We start from the raw sequence: 23,940 nt of genomic DNA on the forward strand, positions 1-23,940 counted from the left end.
TTGCGTTATATATAAGTGTATAAAATAGTTCCATTTTGTATTCTTACTTAAAGTGAGATAAGATGTTTATGTACTTAACGGTACAGACACAAATCAAAATATTGTATTCTACTCACTTCTCTAGAATTTGAAACCGAGCCAAACGCAGGTGAATCATTTCCATTTAGAGTCGTATAAATATTTACTTAGCATTTAGATTTTACAGCGCTACTTAATCTATGAACACACATCTTTAGTTAGCTGTTTGATTATTCATCATCTAATACAAACATCACATGAAAATAATACTATTATATGCTAACATTTAAAGAAATCTTAAACCATTGTTACAATACAAGCTTGGTTTTCGTTAATATTTCTGAGACAACACCGTTATGAGAAGATGCCAGAAGTTCCGTTTGTTATCTGTCGGTATTTTGTAATTGCTAGCGTTACCGGTCTCGTAAAACCCATCAACTCCCACACAAATGTGATGGAATAAATTTATAAAGCAACATCATTAATTTCAGATGCTGAGCTTTCAAACATTTCTCTTTGTGGGAAGTGTAAAAGCTTAAGGCATATTCATATCATTCAAAAAATTTTGATCGCTAGACAAATCAAAAATAACCATTACAACCATGCGGAAATTGATTTGTATAGAGACGTTCCTGAGTTGCCATCACACTGTCCTAGGACAAGGAAAAATTATATCCTAGCCTTCATATTTAAAGCAGTAGTTTTGTCACGCGCTATGATGCCTACATACACCAGCGGGAGAAGCGCTAACGACTCCGAACAAAGGATCGTTGCACTTGAGCCGTCTACCGCCGATGAGCAACACAGACACCCGCAACGTAGCCCGCTGACTAGCACAATAGAAGGGGTAGAAATGAGAAATCGTGCGAAACTAATCACAGTGCAGACTCCACTAAAGTAAATCGGGGTTTAAATTGCATAACGATGGCGCTAAACACTTGATCTTAATAGTTCATGGAGGACAAGGTAAGTAATCGTTATGATAATGTTAATTAATTCATAGTGCCGGTAATGTGTTCCGATGTATCATCATCACATCACCTCACTTCTGAACAATGTAGAGAGCAAATAGGCTTGAGGCTAAATAAGCGCTATGAATCAGCTACCACGTTAGCTTGGCGCATCGCAGATCTTTGTGATCAGAGCCCACACTCAAACACGCTGCAGCTACCAGAGGATGACTAAATGTCCAAAAAAGAAAATGAAATCAACGTATCTGTTAATGTAATTTTTTAATTAATGAATAGAATTTATGTTAGAATATCATTATCATTACAAAAAGTTGACAAAAACATTGAACAAAAAAAATGTTTAATCAAATACCCGTCAACTTGATGTAGCCCAAAATCTCAACAACACATTTGAATCTTTAGAAATTTTATCGTTTCCTTATTTTTTATCCTGAATCGTTTCTTTTCGATTTGTCCGACGAAAATGAAATCCTTTCATCGTACCAAACGATTTTTGCTATTTACGTCACACCCTCTGCTACATTCGGCACGGCGATCAGTTGGCAGTTATATCGAGGAAACTTCACAACAACTTGTCAAGTATTACGACTTTCTTGGCAAATGTACATTTGAACGTTGCTGCCAAAGAGATTTGAGTTTTTTCTACTCAGCTGAGCCTATAAGAAAGTATTTGACTCTGTATTCATCATTAGTTCATTACACTTAGGAATATGTATTTTTAAAAACGTTAAGATGAGTGGTGAGTAAAATAGGTAAGTTAGGTTGGATACAATAATTTTCGAAAACGGTGGCATTTAAAACAATAAAACTTGAAGAACAAACAAATCGCAGTGGATGATTATGTTCTCGTCTTATTAATCTCGTTATGAAAACAACGTAATAAATCAAGAAACAAAGAGTCATAAAATTATAAAAAGTCAATCTGGGGCATTACATGCGGGTTATTGAGGTGTTGTATTAAAAAATCCTCTTTGAGAGTTGTGTGAGAAACGAGTGAAGTTAACAATGTAGTCAAAACTATAGTTTGCACATAAACTAATCATGTGAAAATGAAACTTCATCACATCGGACAATCAGTTTCTTTTATTGTCTAAGGCGGGAGGACGTTGCGGGAGAATGTTTCGAGAGGACGATTTCGACTATGGTTGCAGTAAATTAATGATTTCACATCATACCCGCTTTTTACTATTCGAATAATCGCACATTTAAAACAAACAACAAACCTTAAAATATTACATACAACGTCTTATAAGGAAGGTGAATACGTAGTCATAAATAACTATTTCCATTGAAATAAACAGATATTCAACGAAAATCCAGAAAAATAATGATCGAAATGTATTAAGTATTGCGTTGTAATAGCGTCAACACATAATTCAAGTGCCACAAACGTAATAGATGGTCATGAACGTCTATTAATAAGCGATAATTTGACGTTTATCGGTGTCTCGCAAGACACAAAGTCAGCCGGCGGCACGGGTCAATGGTCCGCATACATATTTGATTTATCCGAAATCACAATATTTCTTATGAATGTTGTCGGAACTATTCAGATGGAAATCACAAATGTGTGCTGTCATTTGCCAAACTCGCCCAAGGTTCGTTAACATTGGATCAGCCGTCGTGTCGTGGCGCAACCCGGAACAAACAAACAGACACATAGTGTACATACAAACTATTTTTTGTTCTATTTGCGGTGGAGTTTTTAAACATGTGTCGGGTGAGCATATACTTTTTTATTTAAGACAATACGAAGGTACATAATAGTGCAAAGTCAGTTTTTGAGCTTACAAATGCGAAATATGCACTGAATCATCATAATAGGTATTTCTATAAAACAAGTTCTCTTTATCAAGAGGTAAGCAGGCAAGTAATTAGTGGTTGATAAGAGTTTTAATCTTAACTAGCACATCGCTTACGGTGGCTGCCGCCGATAATGTAACAGTAACAATTAGTTTGGGAAACCTAAATTGAAAATACAAACTGCACACAATATAGATGCACAGAAAAACCAGAAAAATAAGACCATCACTGGGAATCGAACCCGTGCTATACCGCTACACCACTGATGGTTTGACCACTGATGGTTTGACCATCAGTGGTGTAGCGGTATAGCACGCGGTACGGAATACCGAGGACCTGGGTTCGATTCCCTGTGATGGTCTTATTTTTCTGGTTTTTCTGTGCATCTATATTTCAGTTTGTATTTTCAATTTAGGTTTTACGGGATGGCCGTAAAAGTAAAAATTTGGAATTGAAATAAAAAAATACAAAAAGATTCCAAAAAACCAATCTTAGTTTGGGAAACATTACGGATAACCTCAAACGTTAACGGCTGAGCTGATGGCGGCCTTTTGGCGCCGTTCCCTTACTCAACGTACAAAATTACAAGAAAATACCACGTAATATTCATCATGTAAACAGCTATGGGATAAAAATAAACAACCAGAAATAAAGTAATACAAATAAACAGTTCAATCGTGGACATTATTTTGGCTTTTGAAAAGTACTATTAAACGCGAACCAATTAACCCTGAAACATAAATGGTCAACAATATTCATAAACAGGTAAGCATATTTTTTTATCAAGTCTTGTGTAGGCGCAACGGTAGTGCCAAAACTGGTACAATAAAGAGCTTTCATTTGTAAACAAAGCAGCACACTCTGAGACCCGCAAATAAACTTTGAATTAATTTTAAATTAAAATGAAGCAGATCGACCAGGCGAACTTAATGCTGCATTAAATAGTAGAAACACTTTAGAAACGGTAGCAAGTAAATTGGTACACTATTCGATTGCTGGTGCCGGGGACAATATCCTGATACTTAAATGCCATAAGTCTAGTGTCTATTCAATTGACGAGAATCGCTTCTAGTCTAGTTCAATTTGGAGGACGGCCAAAACTGCACCGTTCAAGACACTCTACTACTACAATAAATCCTAAAGTAGGCACTATACTAGACCTACTAACCAAACGGGCTTTATAAGTAGACGTTTTGGTAGACGTACGTACCTAATTGCTTTCAAAGGCCTTAGAACAAAATTTATACAATTGGCAAGATATATTTATACGAACCCTCAGATGTAGACGACTATGTATTAATGCTGAGTTGGGTTGGGTGTTGTGTTGGCTTGTCATAACTTTACCGTCGGTTTTACAAAACAAACAAAGTAAAATAAATAAAGCACGCTATTTACTTTTAGCCAATAGGTAGGTACAATACAATACGATTCTTTATTGAACAGAATAGGTATCACATAATACACAATTTAGAAAAATAGTACATTGAAAAGAAAGAATTTGTAACAGAAAGATCCCTTCTAGACAATCTTTCAAAAAAAAAAACAATATCGACAGGAATATACCTAGTTAGTTCCTAATCATAACCCTCGAGGCAAAGAGTTTTGTTCACCAAGCCATCAATCATTAGGCACTTTATACCCGAAATCAAACCACTTGAAATGTTTAACAATAGGAATTCATGGCTCATGCAAAAACACATCAAAACGTGTGTTTACGTTGCGGCTGTTAGGTCTTCCCCATGCGTAAAATGCAACATCCTCTATTCTTGATGCACTGCGCAGTTACTTGCCAGACTTAGTTTCAATGCTAATCAATTTTGTGATCGCTGTTCGTTCAATCTCAAGACTATTAATCAATTTAATAATTTAGCATTTCGTCAGTTTTAATCACAATTTGCATATTGTAAAAACACAAATTATAACAAAAAATACTTAATTAATGTTAGTACATAGCTATCTAATTTATTATTGGAAATAGGATAATTTATCACTAAAGCTTCTTCCCACATGTATGAACACTGGTACTAACCTGACTTGTTCGTGCTTTTGTATGTAGATCTTATGAAACTGGCCCTCAACAGGCGATATTATGTCGTTTTTCATTTCCATGGCGACGTGTTGAGGCAGCACCGACAGCAATAATCGTTCCTGTTGACAAAATAATGAGTTTATAATTGTGGTCTTATACAATGCTGACTGCCAATTTATATCTCGTATGTGACGAAGATAATCAAGCAATCGAAAAGTTATATCATTTTCGCAGTTTCTATCCATTTTTCGCTAATGTTGACCTTGTCTAAATATTTGGCCACAACGTACTGAAAATAAATTATGACAAATTTATATTATTCAGAAGACCAGTGATAAACTCAAACAGGAAATGAGTGTAGTGTAGTGTAATAGGTAGGTAAAAGTTCCGTATAAAAGATCACTACTTTTTTCACGAATGAAGATAAATAGGGGTTCTCAATCCATGTTAAAAGTAGAGAGTGCTGAAACAGCGCCACAATGTAGCCATTGTGAGTTGTAAATGTCAAACTTTGAATCTCAATAGCCCTTTATACAAATATCGTGTTCTGTGATTTGAAACGCTTAAATCTTTGATTGATGTAGTGGTGTGTCAAACATTCATCGCGTTGTCTGGTTGTCAAATTATTTTGTTTGTTGCAAACAAAACACTGTTATCTCCGCTGTATTTTTGTTTCTTTTCAACAAGCATTTAGTCGTGGAGTTATCGAATATTTAAGCCGACAAGCTCTGCTTGTGCTTACTCGAATTTTTCAACACAAAAGCCACAGATGGGGCAGTCTTCTCTTCATTAGTATACTAAGCAGCAATTCGTTCTGTTCTCCGTCTATGGAGCGCGCAGTGTAGCTGTAAAAGGATTCTGGCGCGCGCGATGCCAGAAAACGTTCTTGGATTTCAGAAGCACAGCCAATTAAAAACCATCTCATGTTAACGATTAAGCTGCAATTTGGCGATAATACTTGGCATTTCAATGAGCCGCATAAACGTAAATTAAAAAAAAAACTTCCTATGAAGACATTGCAATTAGATTGAAATGCGTCAGACAGACCGTAAAAGCATGTTAAGCCATTAGTTGTAAACTAGGCACGTTCGTTGGTGTAATTTTAAGTCAAGATTGATCGCAATATCTAATCAACATGATGACCAAATTAAAATACACTTACGTTCAAACAATTTTCAGTCCTACAGGCATACCTACTGTATTACAACCAACATTGATTAAACGTCACCACGCAACGATGCTTCGCAACCAATGATATGATGATCAGGATTAATAACCTCTTGTCTTATTTATTCTCCTATGCAATTGCGGCTGATCCTGCAGACCCTTTTACACTGGCGTAACTTATGTAGTTTCAGGACTAGAAACTTATGATGAGCTTGACGCAGTTAGGTAAGGGTACGAAGGAACGCTGCAGAGTTGTGTTATCGGCAGGTACGGTAACTACATTGATCATGGATGATGAAGATGATGTGATGAGGTCGTTACCAGTTTCTCGTTCTCGTCTTCCATGTCCAGCCGCGCCGCGATGCAATTTCGGGTGTCAAGGAACGCGCGTCGTTGCGCAGTCTCCATCAGAGAGTGCATCAGCGCGCCAACCACGTTCACGCACACAAACACCACCACGTTGCCCACCATCTGCACAAAACAACCAGCTTAGTAGGTATAGATATAGCCAACCATTTCTCTGGCAGCTTTTGGAGTTTTTGACTGAGCCTATAGACAAGGTGCAATGCACCCGCACAGCCTGTATAAAACGGTTTATTGAGATTGGCAGCTCGATCGGCACGTGCACCTGTCTCATCTTTTACAGGCGCTCTATTATCAGGCTCTACGTCTAACGATCATTATAACACGGGGAAAAAGCTTTTCACAAAAACGAAACTAGATGTTTTTGCTGCCTAAATCTCTTTTTCGTTATATTATTTCTACTGTGGGTTTATTTATTGAATGGAGTACTCATGATTGCAATATTTATATGTTTGACCATTACTATAGGCTTATATGTATACTACGTCATCTTATTTAATAGCTTATAAAATTAGAAGTTCATGAATCATTTACAGAAATTTCTTATAACCTGATACATATCAATGTCATCAAAATGCGATAGTATCGCATTGTTATTAACCAAAAGCCGGTGTCTTGGTATATCTAATAGGATGCTTCCGCTGGATACTTCATTTAATATTAAACAGGAGGGCTGCTAACCCTACGATGTACTATTTGTAGAATGTTTACGCTGTGGCTGCTATCTCGGGTGCTCATCGCAAACAAAGCGGAATTAAGGAAGGTAGGACGTAGCTATTGCTGTGGGGGGAGGCGTTGAAACGGATTGAGGTTTGACTATATTTTTAAGGAATACCTGTGTTCTCTGTGAATAGCCATACAATTTATTCAGTGGTATAACTTAGATACTAATAATGTTCATTTAGACTATTCACGGGGTTAATTGTAAAAACTAGAGAACGATGACAGTATATCTATTTCACCTAAAAAAAAAATATCCTAAAAAATACACGTTTTCACTGTGCTAGGAGGAACCAGGCAAGACAAAGTTTTTGTTATGGTTGTTTACAAAATAATGAATGTGTGCAGAATATTCATTATGCAGTGGTGCATCGTTACGGCACACGCCCTTGGCAGTGGCGACAGCAGCGGAACATTATTGAAGTCTAAGGTCATGTGTTTACGCCTGTTTTGGTTAATTTTTAGATTTCTCAGGTTTAGTTAATTTCTAGACTTCCGCGCCGCAGTCGGCAAAAACAGGGCCCTTATAGGATCACTCTGTTGTCCATCTGTCTGTTTGTCTGTCCATCTTCCGTCTGTCAAAACCCTTTTTTTTTCCAGGAACACGGGGAGATATCAAGCTGAAATTAATATCAAATACAGGTCTGATAACTCTAAAATCAAACTTCTAATTCAACGCAATCAAAATACACAGTAATTTCATTACCTATATAGGTGATTCCATAGAAATTGCTGGGGAATCAAAACCTATATATAGGATACCGCTAGTTTAGATACCAAATATGAAAACTCTGAAAATCGTAATTTTCTATGCTTGTCTATGTCAGTACCACCTAAAATGACCTCTCTTACCACTGAATCTTCTTAGATACTACAAATTTATACGGAATCCTCGGTGCGCGAGTCTGATTCGCACTGTCTCGGTTTTTAGAAAGTTTGCATAGTTGTTATAATTTACGCGAAACTCAGTTCAGAGTAAAAGGAAAGAAGCTCAAAACATACTCTCGCTTCGTTTATTAAGAGACTACTTATCCAAACTCAATTTTCATGAAGCGTCTAACATTAATAACGCGACATTTTCTCCCATAATTTTGTACAGCAGTAGCGATATTTAGTGTAACCGCAAAACGATTTTTATAAATGGATCTACACAATATGCTTCTGCAAATGGAACGCTATCAATCAATGCTGCGCTCGAATAATCTGTCATACGTAGTAACTGCTTCAGCGTCATTTCAGCGTAGTTATTGTGGAGGGTAATTATCGATCGACACACGTAAATAAAGCAAATAAATCTCTACAAATAAATCCGCGACAATATAATTTGGAATCGTCTTTGTGGGGAACAAACACTCAGATGTACATCAAGTCTAGTATAAGAACAGGTATTTAATTAAACATACGCTAAAACACTCCAGCTTTGGAGGCAACACTGGCGGAGGGAACGGCCCCACTCGAGTGCTTCCATCGCAGCTGGGTTTTGAAACAAAAAAACCCAGCAAATGAGCGAGCCACTTGTGAAATCTCATTACTGTAATTAAGCGGTCGTGCCTACCTAACGTTTTGATTAAATGGATTCGTTAAAAAGGACATTCAAACGCGAATAAAGACAGTGTAATGATGATAAGACTTTCTTTACACGAAGTTGAGATTTCATTTGGAGTTATTACATTAATGAATTATAACTTCAGAACTCTGCTAAGCTATAATTGAATACTACTATTTATTATAAGTTTGTTGTTTTTGCTATTCAATTGGCCTAAATGGCGTCTTTCAAAGACCTTTTTTCTCAGAAACGCGCGCTTGAAGGTATCAAGCCGAAATTGATATGAAATAGGTGCTCAGGTCTGCTACCCCTTGGAGACGCGCCCTCGGTGCGCTATGGATGTACGCACCAGAGATGACCTACCAACTGCACCACCGGCGACGGTCCGAGTTCGATTCTCTTCAGGCGATGTGGAAATATTTTTCGTTTTGAAAAGATCTTAGATTTCGTTGAACGAGCGTATTGCTGATAAAAAAGGGGGGAAAACGAGCAAATGGATCGCCTGATGGTAAGCGACTACCGTCGCCCATGGAGACCTGCAACACCAGAGTCACAAGTGCGTTGAGGACGCTCTTTTCTTGAATTTAAGGCTTAAAAGTCATATCGGTCCGGGAATACCGCAGGCGACAGTTAATTCCAGAGTTTTGCTGTGCGAGGCAGGAAATTTCTGGAAGGAGAGGACTGCCAACGATCTAAATGGTGAGGATGGAAGTGTGTAAGGCGGTGGCGCAAGGATACGGCAGGGATTAACCCGAACAACTCCTTGGAGCACTCCCCGTTGTATATGCGATAGAGGATGCAGAAGTGAAGCTACATCTACGGAGCGCCCAGGAGTGAAGTCTATCAGAAATTCGTATTTCGAGCAGTATTAGTTGTATTAGTTACTTATCTACGGTGATGGAGCAGTAATGTGTAAGTTATTGTGTAAAGCTTTAAGGCGGGCATTATGTTGGCTATGCAAATTGATAACTCGGCCGCCCGCGGAGTGCGCGCCGGCAGGCCGCCCCCGCAACTTGTCGCCGCTTTTATGTCGAACACCAAATGACCTAACCTTAAATATTCCAATATTCTCGTTCTGAAAACTCGAGTTACAATAAACAAGATAACATACTGAACCGAACAATATTCTGAACAGTAAAATAAAATTACAAATGTACTACTGTGATATTGAAAGACCTCGCCCAATTCAGTTGTTAAACATAAACGTGAAATTCTTGCTTAATGGCGCATTACATGTCACGCATAAGCCTGGTGTTTAGAACGGGGTGCTCTAACTTTTGAAGTACTCGTCTATAGACGAACAGGTGCCAAGTAACAGGTTTGTCTGATTTAGGGAGCGTAAATAATGAAGAACATCAAGAACATCCGTTAATTGTAAAGTTAGCTACAGTTTGCGACAACAATCACAAAGTTGTCTCGTGAAGATGGAACGAAGTTGTCTTACAACTCGAATCCCTAAATTACGCATTCGCTCCGCGTCCAAACCCGCCATGATAAAACAAGCATTATTAATATTACCATAAAAGTAAATGGCAGTAGGTATCCCGCCTATTTTTCATCTCAGCTTGCATCTGATATTTGAGTACTGCGCATTGGCGAATAGATTTTCAATATTTTCAAAAGATCTCGAAATGAAATTGTATTGAAGCGTACGGCTGCTTCTAAAGTAGTATGAAATGGACAGGTCCGTGTAAAATATTCAGGTCCACAATATTTTCAATATAGTTTCAATTTGATTCATTAATTTTAAAAGAGAAAACTTACATCTTAGTAAGTACCTACAGATAGGAAAAAGGCATTTTTTATCCTAAGAATCAATTTCAATTTCACTCACATCTGCCTACCTAAGGTGTAGAAACTAAACCACCGTTTTTAAATTCCCCTAAACATTAAGTCACTGATGAATAACAAACAAACGAAGCGACAAAAATACAGCCGGTAGAGTTTGTGAAATACGTATGGGGGACATTATTCATCGTAGAGCGACAATGACGACCCTTCAGCGGGTAAATAACGACCAACTTTGAATAAATTTCACACACATCGTCGTATAGGTATCTCTCAAAATTATTATGGGATATGAAAATGTAAGAAACACGCGCCAGAATACTCGTATCGCCGTATAATCCGTTTTGACTCCTGCCTTTGTGGTAAAAGGTATTTAATATATGTCTTATGAGAGATAAAATCTCATTAACTCATTCGTATTCACAAAGCGTGTGGAAGATAATGCTTGTTAAAAGCCGTGCTGCACGCTTAGCTGACGTTGTCAGCCGACGGTAATACCAATTTTCTCAAAAATGTCCGTAAAAGTTGACATTATTCTTTACATATCAGAAGGAGTAGTGCATAGTTTATGGTCAGCGAAAAATTAAAAAGTTAAAAAGATTGCAGGCGCGCTAGCTCGACAATAACGAATTAGCGCGCCTGCAATCAGTCACAATTTTTTTTTAAGTTAAAAAGGCCATGGAAATGTTGACACAAGTCGTATACAGCCAAGTCTAATAACCGGTATCAGATATTTTGTTGGAACTCCGGAGTTTTTCTATTGGGTCTGAAATAGCTTGTGGTGTTTTCGGTGGAAAAATACACCTGCAGTTTATTTTTATTGAAAAAAGGCGGGAAAGCATAAGAAAAATATTGGAATAAAATTAAATTTTATAATATATTTTGAGAAATAGTTTATTCTATTTGAAAATTATTCACCATTTTTGAGAAAAGCTTTATAATAGTCTCGGCTGGAATAGCAACTGCTGGCTTCGTATAAGCTCGTCCGTTTAATACTCATACTCAGCCAGCAATTGCCTACTTCCAGGCCACGACAATAATCTACTATTAATTATTATTGACTCCGTTTCAATTTATAACACTGACAAAATGAAAGCTATTTGAATTAATACCGACCACCTACACTGCCACCACTTAAAGGTGGAAAGTCGGCTATAGTTAGGCGTAATAATGGAAATACATTAAGGTAATTTCGAAATCTATCAATGAAGATAAATGTAGACGAAATAAAATAGTAAACGCAACTAAACTTAAATATTGCGAAATACTTACAAAGGCCGACATGATTCCGTAAGGTAAACTATAGATACTGATCATTTGTTTTTGACAGAATGATAAAATCTGGGTAGCAGACGGCCTCGCCTTTCTTTCTGGACAACCGGTAGGTGTCCTCCTGACACATAAGTGCAACTCTACATAACGTTGAATCATATTTCGTCAACAAACATAGGCATGGTATAGGTAACTTTTCTCCGAAATTAATAACGAGTTACATGATTGACGAAATGGTGTTAAAAATGACAAATGAAGGGGTATTTAACATTTTAAACAAAATCCGTAACAAGTATTCTCGATCAATCTTTTATTTATCTTCACTGATACCAAGGGCCAACAGAAACTAAACAAACTTGGTAGTTATATCGCACGAAACAAATTCTCACATAAATATCGTTCCTTTAACGGAACTAAAATAACTCCAACAGCTGATATCGATCATTCAGCAGATACATTCTTCCGATTTCCTCATCTCGGTGGAAGTTGATATAAGTTGCCGGCCGTTCCTGATGAGATATAAATTTCTTCTCGTGCCCCGTTTTGTAAATGTATAGGGAATGAAAGTTATGCCCAAATGGTACAGTTTATGCTAACCAGATGTTGAATCGATTAATGCTGAACTATATTGCTAACAGGAATTAATGGCATTGTAGCTAAATAACACTAACATTTACACAAAGCTATTTTTACATATATTGTAATTAGCCGCGGATAACCATAATAGAGATATATACACGGGGCGACAATTCTGTGCCTAATTTTATGATCCACTTCTACATGTTATTGATAAAATTTCTCAAACTGTGAAATACATTTTGTGCATAACCTCCAAACAGAAGGACTAAAAATAGGGTAGAAGTACCTACAAAACAAAAACTATAACTACGCAAAATGCACAAAGAATCAAACGCCGTTAGAAATCGATCAAGTACTCATGCAAGTTCTTGCGTATAGCACTACAATCGGTAAACCTATCTCGAGGTCGATTTTTATTGTGCCTAAAGCAAAGAAAGTAAACGCGAGGTCTTAACATCGCTTTTATTGTTGGTGATTTTAATGGACGCGTACGTTATATTGTTTTCAAAGAAAATAAATAAGAACGTTTATGCTTCCTGGAGGATTTAGTCAAGTACGCGTAGTAAAGATATACGAGCGCTATTGATCAGTCGTTAAAACGGAAATGTTGGCGACGTTAGGTAACGAGGTGACGACATCATCCATTTTGATGCAGAACATACATTTTAAGCTGTTTGACCGATTTTGACAATAGCCTTCGAATCGAGAACATTCTTTTTATTAATATTGAATAACATTTTGCCTTTACAGGAATATAAAAAATGCCAAACAATTATTACTCGGCCACAACCGCATCATAAAATATATCTTACTTAAGTATTACGAGTAGGTAGGTACCTAATTATTATGAGAGCTCTTTTACTGCCAAAAACTGAAGGGCGTTTTCTGGTCATCTATATGTATATATGTAAGTGGTTGGTGGATGACGCAACGGTATCACGCAAACGAACCAATGTTACGAGTAGGTATTACTGTGTGAGGCGGTGCTCTGCTCGCCCCACGGTGGGCGCCAACTGGAGCCAAGGGCGAGGTTGCGGCTTCCGCTAAGGTTATTAGCGTTATATTCAAGATTAAAAGAAGAGTTTGGATGCCATTTTTATAGGCTGTTTTATGACACTCAAAGTACCAAATAATGTTAAGTCTGATTTGTACTAATATTACTAATTTACGTTCAAACTTGATCTAAATTCAATCTAAATAGGTACAGAAACCATAAGGCGTGATCGGTGAACATCAAGATTGAAGTGATTCAAACTAAAACTAATGCATGAAAAAAACGTAGCAATTAAATAGAGTGGCTGTTAACAACATAGTGCGTCGAATCTATAATACCAGCCAAGGTGACTGACCTGTTGCCAGATGTGGTAAGGGAAGCGATGTGCCACGAGCGCGGCTGCGATGGTGTGCACGGTGGGTAGTAGGATCCCGAAGGCTGCGGCGACGGGGGCGCCGACGGGCAGGAGGGCGTAGGCGGCGAAGACGGCCCAGACGACGTGAGCGGCGCCCTCGGCGGCGGCGCCGGGGCTCCAGGCGGGCAGCGTCGCGGCCAGCGCCGCGCCGCCGCCCGCCAGCGCCAGCCAGCAGGCCCGCGGCAGCCGCCGCTCGGGCGCCGCGCCCCCCGCGCGCCCGCACCACCACGCCAGCCCGCCGCACAGCATCGCGTGCGCGCCCAGAACGCCCACCTGCAATTATGAGACTGATGGATCGTACAACGCACAGGATTTTACATATGAACATTTCCCTATCGTCCACCAAGTTGGGGCAAGCCGCTAACTTGTATATCAAATACAACAACACGCTTTTGAATATTTTATTCGAGAAGTATGTTTGAAAGTAGAAGTCACTGTAAACGGGAGCAGTAATGAGTATGTGCGCATAATATGTTCACATATAATTACATCGCCATGTGAAGAGAATATATGGTAGGTAAAATACAATGAATACGTACGATACGTCTTTCACTGCGGTAAAATAGCTAAAATAAAACACAAATTGCCGAAAAGGAGCGGTGGTCTAGACTAGAACATTCTTCTGTTAGTAGATTGTACTTTTTATTTGTGGTAACTGTTAAAATGTGTGTGTAAGACCCTTTTGCCAAGAACTACCCTAATGCATGTTCGGATCTTGTCATGCTCCTTTGTAATAGTTATTACTGTCGACTGCACAGCTTTATGGCAGTGTTATGATAGACTAGGTGCAGTTTACCCGACTGCGGCCAATCCCAAAAGGATTATAACTATGTCTTGTCTTGTCTTGAAAGTCGCTAACTAGGTAAATCGCTATTGTTAACGTCCAGTTTTTAAAAGGTAGGTAATACAATACAATACTATGACTCTTTATTGTGTACACCAGAAATAGTAAGCGACGCAGAAAACAGATACACAGAGAGAAAATTACAAGGTAATCAATAGGCGGCTTTTTCGCTTAAGAGCGAATTAAGGTAATTTCAAAGTTAAAGATTTATAGGTATATGCTGCAATACAATACAATGCTGAATAGTACACTCAACGCCGCGCGTTGCACAGACTAATTATCCAACTAATTATGATGTTATGTTCTCTGAAACAGCGCAGTAAAGCACCTCGAGCTTTTAAAAGGCTTGCTTTTTTTATCCTTGATAAAAAAAGTATCTAACAATAGTACAATGCTCACTTTTCACTTACTACGCAAAAAAATTCTTTCATTTGCCAACTCACTTCTATCTCAATAATGTTACATATTTTCGTTTCATGTCTGTCTTTGTATGGGAAATTGACGCTAGCATACGACTAACTAAAATGTAAGTCTTTGAGCGTGGAAACTGGCGTGAATTTATGTTTCACGTCTACATAACTATTTCGCTGGATCAAACAAAGTACTTACTCAAAATTTGAACGCGTTCTAAATCAACCTTATTGCCGACAATAAATCGCGTGTTCCGATTTGTCGAGCACCTTGTTTCCTCAGCTATACCTCCGCTTCCGAAGCCAGCCTTTGAGTTGCGTCATCGTCCACCACGTTACGCAGTACGAAATTCTAAAATGTGCTTACCTAAATATATAAGTAGGTAAAGGAAATGATAATAGCATAAAGCAAAAAGGAGTTACTCGTAAATTCCGGTACATACAAAGAAAAAATATGTTTTGTTCTATAACTTAACATAAACTGCCCGCATAATCATGAGTCCGATGATATAAGATTAAATTATCAATCAATCAATCATTTTATTTGTCAAAACATAGGTAGATAAATGTACAGAGATCTTATGAGTAAAATACATATAGTGTTATTGCACACTATGTTGCACCATGAGGCACAGGTACAATACCTATATCGTGCAGGATTTTTTGATAACATGTATAGACAATATAAGTTGAAGTGGGACTGGGCTGGCCATGTTTGCCGCATTCCGAACGAGTGGTGGGCCAAGATAACCACCGAGTGGACGCCCAGTAACTCGAAAAGGCGACCTGGCAGACCTAGACGGCGATGACGGGATGAACTGGACTAGGTACTTCTTGAAGGACTGGCAATTGTCTCCGAGCAGTGGAAGAATCGTGGGAGGCCTTTGTTCAGCAGTGGGACAGAATAGGCTAACAATAATAATAATAATGTACAGACAATAGTGTCAGTACCTGAGACGCTCTCCGCCAACCCCGGGTGGCATCGGCTACAGCAATCGCGGTGGCGAGCGCCGCCCAGAACGCGCGCGCGTAGCCAACCGAGCCGCGCTGCAACTTGCACGCGTTGCGCGCGTACAGCTTGTATATAGACAACAGTGAACGTATCTGGGGCGCTCTCCGCCAGCCCCGGGTGGCGTAGGCCGCGGCAAGCGCGGTGGCGAGCGCCGCCCAGAGAGCGAGCGCAGAGCCAACCGTACCGCGCTGCAGCTTGCACGCGTAGTACGCGTATAGCTTATATATAGACAACAGTGTCAGTACCTGGGGCGCTCTCCGCCAGCCCCGGGTGGCGTCGGCCGCTGCGAGCGCGGTGGCGAGCGCCGCCCAGAGCGCGAGCGCGGAGCCGACCGAGCCGCGCTGCAGCTTGCACGCGTAGCGCGCGTACAGCTCCTCCAGCTCGGCCGACTCGAAGCGGCGCCGCGCCAGCAGCCGCGCCAGCGGCCCGCGCGCCGACATCGCCTTCACCGCGTGGTCCATGCCGTCGCTCACCTCGCCACCACCGCCACCCACCGTCGCTTCATCTGCAATAATTACACGCTATTATTTAACTTGAACTGTTTGATTTCAACCCCAGACGCACGCGTGGTACCTACCACGTTAGAAATGGCAACCTAATGGGGTAAGTTGCGTTTAAAGTACGATGACAATTATATGAGGGCTTGAATTATCAAATCGTACATTATTGTTTTGAACATGAAACTATCGCAAGACTCACTCATTATTGTTCTGCATTGCGGATCGACAAATACATTTCGTACTTTAACCGCATCCACTTAATGAACCTGAGAAAAGGCAAAAGGCGACAAACGAGTGTCATCCGTTCGACATGAAAAATGATAGCAAAAAACATCTCATTACCCGTAACAATATTTTTCATCCGTAAAACTAAAAGGTGCCACGGCCGTCTCTTCAATAGATACGCAATAAATAAACGCAAACAACAAAATGTTATCGCAAAAGTGCTTACAAAATTCCTAAATAGGTAAGTAGCTTTGCGACCCAGTTGACCTACCGTACTGTCGAATAACAAATTAATTCACACGGCTACTACGAGTAGCACAGTGTTTCCAAATCTAAGCAATTCGAGTGGAAGTGGTTTGCTAGTGGATTTTAATAAAGAATTTTGACAGCTTGTACCTATTACCATACGAGTAATTCAAAGATTTAACAATTCAAACTGGGTACGTTGTTATAAATTCGACCCACAATTGGAGGCTGCAGGCCGGTATTAGCGTGACATGCCGCATAAATCTCCTGTAACCTAGTCTCCAGCATCGATTTTCACTACTGTAACGGACCCACGACGAATGCTTGAATAATTTAGACGGCCGATAGAATACTGTGCAAATTTAGAAAAATAGAACACACCTACACACTTACATATTAAAAATTGTCCAAACGTTTGAAATTACTGGCTAACTTTTACCGAAAAATTATTGCGAAAGTTGTACCTACGATCGCTATGGAATCCAGTTTATTCAAGGGAAAAATTAGGGTGCGGTTATTGTGCGACCTGTAATTGTCGATTTGGAATGAATGACAATAATATACGACCTAATAAATCGTGCCCTTCTGGCTAATTATGGAATGAAATACAAGTCGTACATTTTGGATCGAGAAGTACATTAACCGCACCCTTGTGACAGTGAACAAGATGTCGTTGCGTAGGCAACAAGATTATTCGCAAAACTAAATCGAATAGACTTTATCATCATAACACCGTAGCCGCTTCTAATACAAGTTCAACAATCAGTGATGGATGACTCATTGTATTTCGCTTGTCTCTGTGATATTACTTTGTTACACTTTTTGCGTTTACTCTCAAATATTTAACCAGTACGTGCTTTGTTTTGTCCGCCCCTGCATTCATCCGACTCTGCCTACTAGGCGGTGCCACGGAAGGATTTTTTTTTTTATTCTTCCGTAGGCGGTGGGGTAACGATGTTTCGATAGGTAATAAACCTCTATCACAGAAGATTCAATTCCACTCGCTTCTGGCTTCTGTTCTGGAGCTGATCAAGTAAAATATTAATTACTTTGAATAAATCGTTAAAGTTTTTGTTTAAGTCAGGCAACATTCTTTAAGTTTTAATGACAATAGTAATCTGGGAAGGTTTTAAGAAGATCCATGTTTCAAGTTAAGTAACGAACCTTCTAAAAAACGAAGTAGCCACCATTCCTAACCAAAAATAGACCAAAACGAAGTCAATATTTAGTTCTGTATATTTTAGCTTTAATGTTGCTTTATGGGTGCCAACCAAATATTTGTCTAATAGCACCAATCCCTCGCAAACTGCAGAATGACGTCACCAGCTATAGCTATTTACCTTCGTAGTGCGTTTATTACCCTCGTACTATGTACATAGCGGAAACTGTAACGTAAAGTAGGTGGGTACTAGTTACTCATTAGTGATTTAGTAGTACAATTTGGCAGCTCGATCTTCGCCTAGCACCAAATTACTCGTACACGTAGTTCAAAGCGAAGCATATCGCTACTAACTAGCACAACTAAGCCGCCTATGGCAACCCTGACTTAGTTCCAAACTTATAGCACGTCCCCATAATTAATCAAACTAAGTCTGACAGAGTAAACTCAGTTAAGGAGTTGCGCAACAAATGACAAAATTCCAATGATAAGACTCGCATAATATTCAGGCGGTTTCAATTCGGATTGTAGCGTGATTCATGTTTGAGAGGTTAATCGGGTTATAGCGTAACCAATTTGAGGCACGTACCTAATCCGGAACGAATAGTACAAATATCCGAAATAAATAAATGACTCTGTATCCCTGCGGGCACGGAGTTGCGAAATTGTAGAAAGAGGAGCAGGGAGGGGGTTCACGGTCGCCGGGTCAATAACCCCGGCAGGCACAGCAGACGAGCCGCAAAGAGCGCCGCGGCGCCGCCGTGGGCTCGCCGTTTCTATGAAATTCAGTGAATGGAAGGCAGACTGCAGACAAACACACCATTATTGCGATTTCGAGTTCTGAATCACACTGGATAACGGTCCGCCGAAGTTAAAATTGCACCTCTGTAAACCAGCCACTGTTAAAGGCTTTGCGCTCGTTATTATCATAAATGCAACCTCATCGCCAGTTGGTACACGTTCACAGGATCGAGCTTTTTTAATACTTTGGCACAATTTTTTTGTATTTTAGCATTGAAAAAGCGTCTCCCGATTAAAAACGGTTGTTTCTACCTTTTTCCAGTTTAGACGTTTCATAGGTAAGCAAGTCACGATGGCGTCGGCGTATTATCGATTATATTATTTATACTTATTTGATTAAATTCAGTTTATATTCAATTTCAAGTAGAGGGCTTAGTAGAGGTACTATCATCATCATCTCGGGCTATATATACATAAAACAAAACTACCCACAAAATTTTATTTTGCATAAACTTAGCTAGCATAAGGTCGCGGGTGAGCAAAGAAATTCTTTTAGTTCATTCACTATTTTTTTTACTTTCGTCTTTTTCCCCTGACACAATTAGTGGTGAAAACAATAGTCATACCACCTTTTGACCAATTCCACTATAACTTCCTTGACCAAAGTATGGGATGTCAACATAACGTATAGTACCACAAAGGTTCCACCCTGGTGCACAAGATTAAGTTTGTTCAACTGTACAAGTAGGTTTAACTTTAGACTCTTGAATTAAGAGAGATCGCGGCACGGTCCCTTTATTTTACGCTTCTTACCCTCGGCCTTCGTTCCTTTGATGCTGACTGTTGTTAGTCACAGTCAGTTACTTATAAATATAAATATCACGGGACAATTCACACCAATTGACCCAAAGTAAGCTTAGCAAAGCTTGTGTTATGGGTACTAAACAACGGATAAATAAATAGACACATACTTAAATACATATTAAACACCCAAGACCTGAAAACAAACATTCGTATTTTTCATACAAATATCTGCCCCGACACGGGAAATGAACCCGGGACCTCAAGCTTCGTAGTCAGGTTCTCTAACCACTAGGCTATCTGGTCGTTACTTGCGTACAGTAATAGCGACTCTTTGTCCAGCGACTAATCGGCTTGGTTATCACATCAACACGACCATAGAGCGGTAACACAATAACGAACGAAGCGTAATGAGCTCATTGTGCTACAATCGATGACGATATAATTATTCGTTATACGGCTATAATCGGAGGTATCATATCTCTATGTGATTGTGTTTGAATTAGGTCAATGTTTTTAATTTGTATAAAGCGGCCAAATGTACATTTTATTCTATTAAACCTATACATATAAATCGAAAATAATACTCGTAATTAGCGATTTTCATAGCACGTTTAGTATAGAGGCCCTGCGAATGTAAACAATTGAAATAAAACGAAATTTTATATTTACAACGCAGTTGTAAGACGCAACAAAATTGTTTTTAGTTAATGGAATCGCCGCGAAGCACACGTGTAAGTACCTAAAAGGATTATAATAGGTATATAATTAGAGTAAAACACAGTACAGTTTTCAAGAACTCATATTAAATAAAATAATGTTATGTGGCTGAATTTCAAAACTCGTGAGCTCTCTCGTGATGAAATTGTATAAAAATATCTCATTATGCAAATCTGCATGCATTTCAATGAGAAGGTATGGTTTACGATCAAAGGTCGGATTTTTATATATTTTGTTTGTTTCAAATCTTGCAAGTAAATTTTGACCCAAATTCAGTGGTAAGATTGACTTGAAATTTGGCATACATACATGCCTACATAATTAACTATGTAAGATGGATGACTATAAAAATACCGTTAACAAAAGGACAGTCGTCAAAAAAAGCTTGTTTTAAAAAAAAAATATAATAAATATTTCGTACTTTTATGGCACATACATACCTACCTACGCCTACAAATATAAAGTGAACGAATTATCAAGCAGAAGCTAGTAATAACCTCTATATTTTTCTTTATGCAATTCTTAATGTTTATAATGGGAATACTCATGGCTTCCGCATACAAATACCTCGACGCGACGTAAACTTTGCAAAAGCCGCAATGAGCGTGGCGCTGGCGCCCGAAAAGCGGCTACCGAAACAGCTCGTCGTTTGGTCTAATAGGGGCATTATCATCAGCATGTTTCGCGTGCACTTTGAACAGAGAACATGAATGATGGATGACCTATTAAACAGTTCGGTTGGAATTGATACTAGAGTGAAACTCAAACTCCGATTCCAAGAAAAGTAAGGTTTTCGGCCCTAACATTTGCCTCAAACCTCCTTGGCAAAAAGATCCCACCCTATACGGTGTGATGGCCATTGGTAACATGTACCTATCTATTTTATTTGCGAGTACTGCCTTTTCGCAACGTAACGTTTCGCAACCTGTTTCATTTCGCAAACTCTAAAACTGTAAATATTTCAGGATTTATTTCAGGGCCATGGTGTAGAACCCTTTAGGTTAGGTTAGGTTAGTTTTATAAAAATCCTGAAAAGTTTCAGAAATATTAAACAGTTGGGAAATGAAAATTTGCGAAATGAAACAGGTTGCCAAACGTTATTCGCCGAAACATTAGTAAACCTTTATTTGTCTATATCTATTACTTAAATTAAACAATTTGAAACAATTCGAAATATTCAGTTCCAAAATAAACTTTAAATAAAACACAATCTGGTTGAATTTTCAAATGAGAAAATTTCGAATTATTTCAGTTTAATTTTAAAGGTGCGACTGGTTCGGGTTGTATGGAAGTCTTTCTTGTAAAGGGAAGTAACTACTACGTCTCTAAAATAAGAATTAAAACTCAAAAGTCGTTCAGGATATACATTACATATATGAACAACAGCATTCAGTACATTTACATTGCGCTAAAGACTTAGTAAGAAGCATCTGGGATTGTTTTTTTTAAAGACAGTGTCGAATAGAATAGACACCCAATTAAAAGTGCAGAACTTTAGTTGCGAACCCCGTCGAAGTTATTTTTTTATACCTATAACAACTTAGAAAGTCCGTTACTCGCCTCTCAGCGCGAACGATGCAAAAATAGTCTGTTACCTCGAAGTGATTCTATTTACATCCACCTAACCTGTCGTATAGGATAGATACACATGTACAGCAAGTACCTGGTATGCCGAACAGGAACTGATCTCAAAATCAGATAAGTTCCTGATGGCCAGATGAGTCACTTGCAGTCACTGGACTGGTATATCCTCAGTATACCCCAATGTTGAGAACCGTAGCCCCCGACAAATTCCATAGTCTTTTAAAGTCGGTGGGCCGCTAGATCAATACACATCACCAGATTATCGGAGATCTGGTCAGACCAGATTATCGGAGATCTGGTCAGACCAGATTCTTTGATCTCTGGGTCTTTTTACCCTCCACTCGCCATATATTTCTCCAGATTTTTGGGATCTAAATATACGAGCAAAGTAACCGAAGAACACGTTTTAGGATGGTGTAGAGTTGGGTGCTTCGTTCGAGTTTAAGTTCTTACAAAATCGAAACGTTAGTCGGTACAACACCACAGAATATATAATAGTATTAACGTAGTAAAGTAACACGCTGTCCATAGGATCTTCAGGAGACGCCGCCAGCGCATCCCGAACAGACAATTTTCGCCCTTTTACGGCCTTCGATAATTTCTTCTATCCGCTACGGAGCTCTATTTTACGGTATACCTTTACTGCCCGAATTTCATGTGCTATAATATTCAACCGACATAATATTGTTTCTTATAAATTCATTTTCACTACTCATTGTTTACCATATAATCAAATGACAGAATCTTTTAATTTATTGAATCAGGCGTTACTTTGCGGAGGTCCATATCAATGAACTAAAATAATTTCCTTGCTCACCCGCGACCTTACAATAGCTAAGCTTATGCAAAATATGCGTGTTCATGCAGTTCCTCCACCTCCACACTGTAAGAACACACACAAATCACACAAACCCATCTATCACCACCACCACACTACACTGACGCGTTTCGAACTCAAACAGAGCTCATCTTCAGAGTGACACAACCGTACACCATGCTACCAGTTGTTAGACCCAGTTGTTGTTGTTGTGTCTAACAACTGGTAGCATGGTGTACGGTTGTGTCACTCTGAAGATGAGCTCTGTTTGAGTTCGAAACGCGTCAGTGTAGTGTGGTGGTGGTGATAGATGGGTTTGTGTGATTTGTGTGTGTTCTTACAGTGTGGAGGTGGAGGAACTGCATGAACACGCATATTTTGCATAAGCTTAGCTATTGTAAGGTCGCGGGTGAGCAAGGAAATTATTTTAGTTCATTGACAGAATCTTTGTTTCCCATAATATTAATTTCAATAATTTCATTTTTCATAATCATTGCAAGCCATAAGTATCACATGCCATAATATCATTTGCCATCCATGTAGTTGGTGAGTATCGACACTATATACTGATAAATCCCATACGTCAAACAAGCCTTTGAATTAGGTAAATTTTAATCACAAAGATTAGGTTAGGTTAGAAATCCGACATTTGATTTGTGCGAGCGAGCGAAGCGAGCGAGCAAGACTTTTCGGAGCAGAAGCGACTCGGTCCGCTTCGCTCCCGCCTCAGCCTTCGATGTTAGGTATTTTTTTATAGCAGCCCGAATAATAAAGATAATAGATAGATGAGTAATAGAAAAAAGCAATTTTAATCAATCATAATCAAAATAAACAATATTTAATATGGCGTTCGAATATTCTATTAAATAATATTATTGTACTTAATAATATGAAAAACAATACGTATTGCATTCGTATCAATATGACATCTAATTTTCGGGAAAATAAGAATATATCAAATACATTTTCTAGTAAACGAAACATTTGGGCAAATGAAGTTTCGGGCATATGAACTTCGGGCAAATGAAAATATAGCATATAACTTTCGGGGAAACAATAGATAACCCTGTTTTACCAATAAAATACACGCATTTATGTTACGAAAATTTCACTGTTGTCGCCTCAATGAACGATAGGTCTTCCATGTGAGTCGTAGCGTGTCGCGAAAGAAATTAATTGATTTGCCACAATTTACGATCCCAAATATTTATCACGT

At 38.9% G+C, this 23,940-nt stretch overlaps 1 protein-coding gene across 1 annotated transcript in view; it reads right to left on the reverse strand.

Moving 5' to 3' along the window:
* rut (adenylate cyclase rutabaga) overlaps window positions 1-23,940 on the reverse strand; it is a 114,603-nt gene that overhangs the window by 72,058 nt on the left and 18,605 nt on the right. The window contains exons 2-5 of the mRNA XM_074087778.1: window positions 16,177-16,436; window positions 13,606-13,938; window positions 6,310-6,459; window positions 4,822-4,940 (exon numbers count right to left, since the gene is read on the reverse strand). Coding sequence (XP_073943879.1) covers window positions 4,822-4,940; window positions 6,310-6,459; window positions 13,606-13,938; window positions 16,177-16,392 — 818 coding nt within the window. The 5' untranslated portion in view covers window positions 16,393-16,436. The remainder of the gene's footprint in view (window positions 1-4,821; window positions 4,941-6,309; window positions 6,460-13,605; window positions 13,939-16,176; window positions 16,437-23,940) is intronic.

The sequence above is a fragment of the Choristoneura fumiferana genome, chromosome 5 (assembly GCF_025370935.1).
Source record: "Choristoneura fumiferana chromosome 5, NRCan_CFum_1, whole genome shotgun sequence".
In the NCBI taxonomy this organism is placed as follows: Eukaryota; Metazoa; Arthropoda; class Insecta; order Lepidoptera; family Tortricidae; genus Choristoneura; species Choristoneura fumiferana.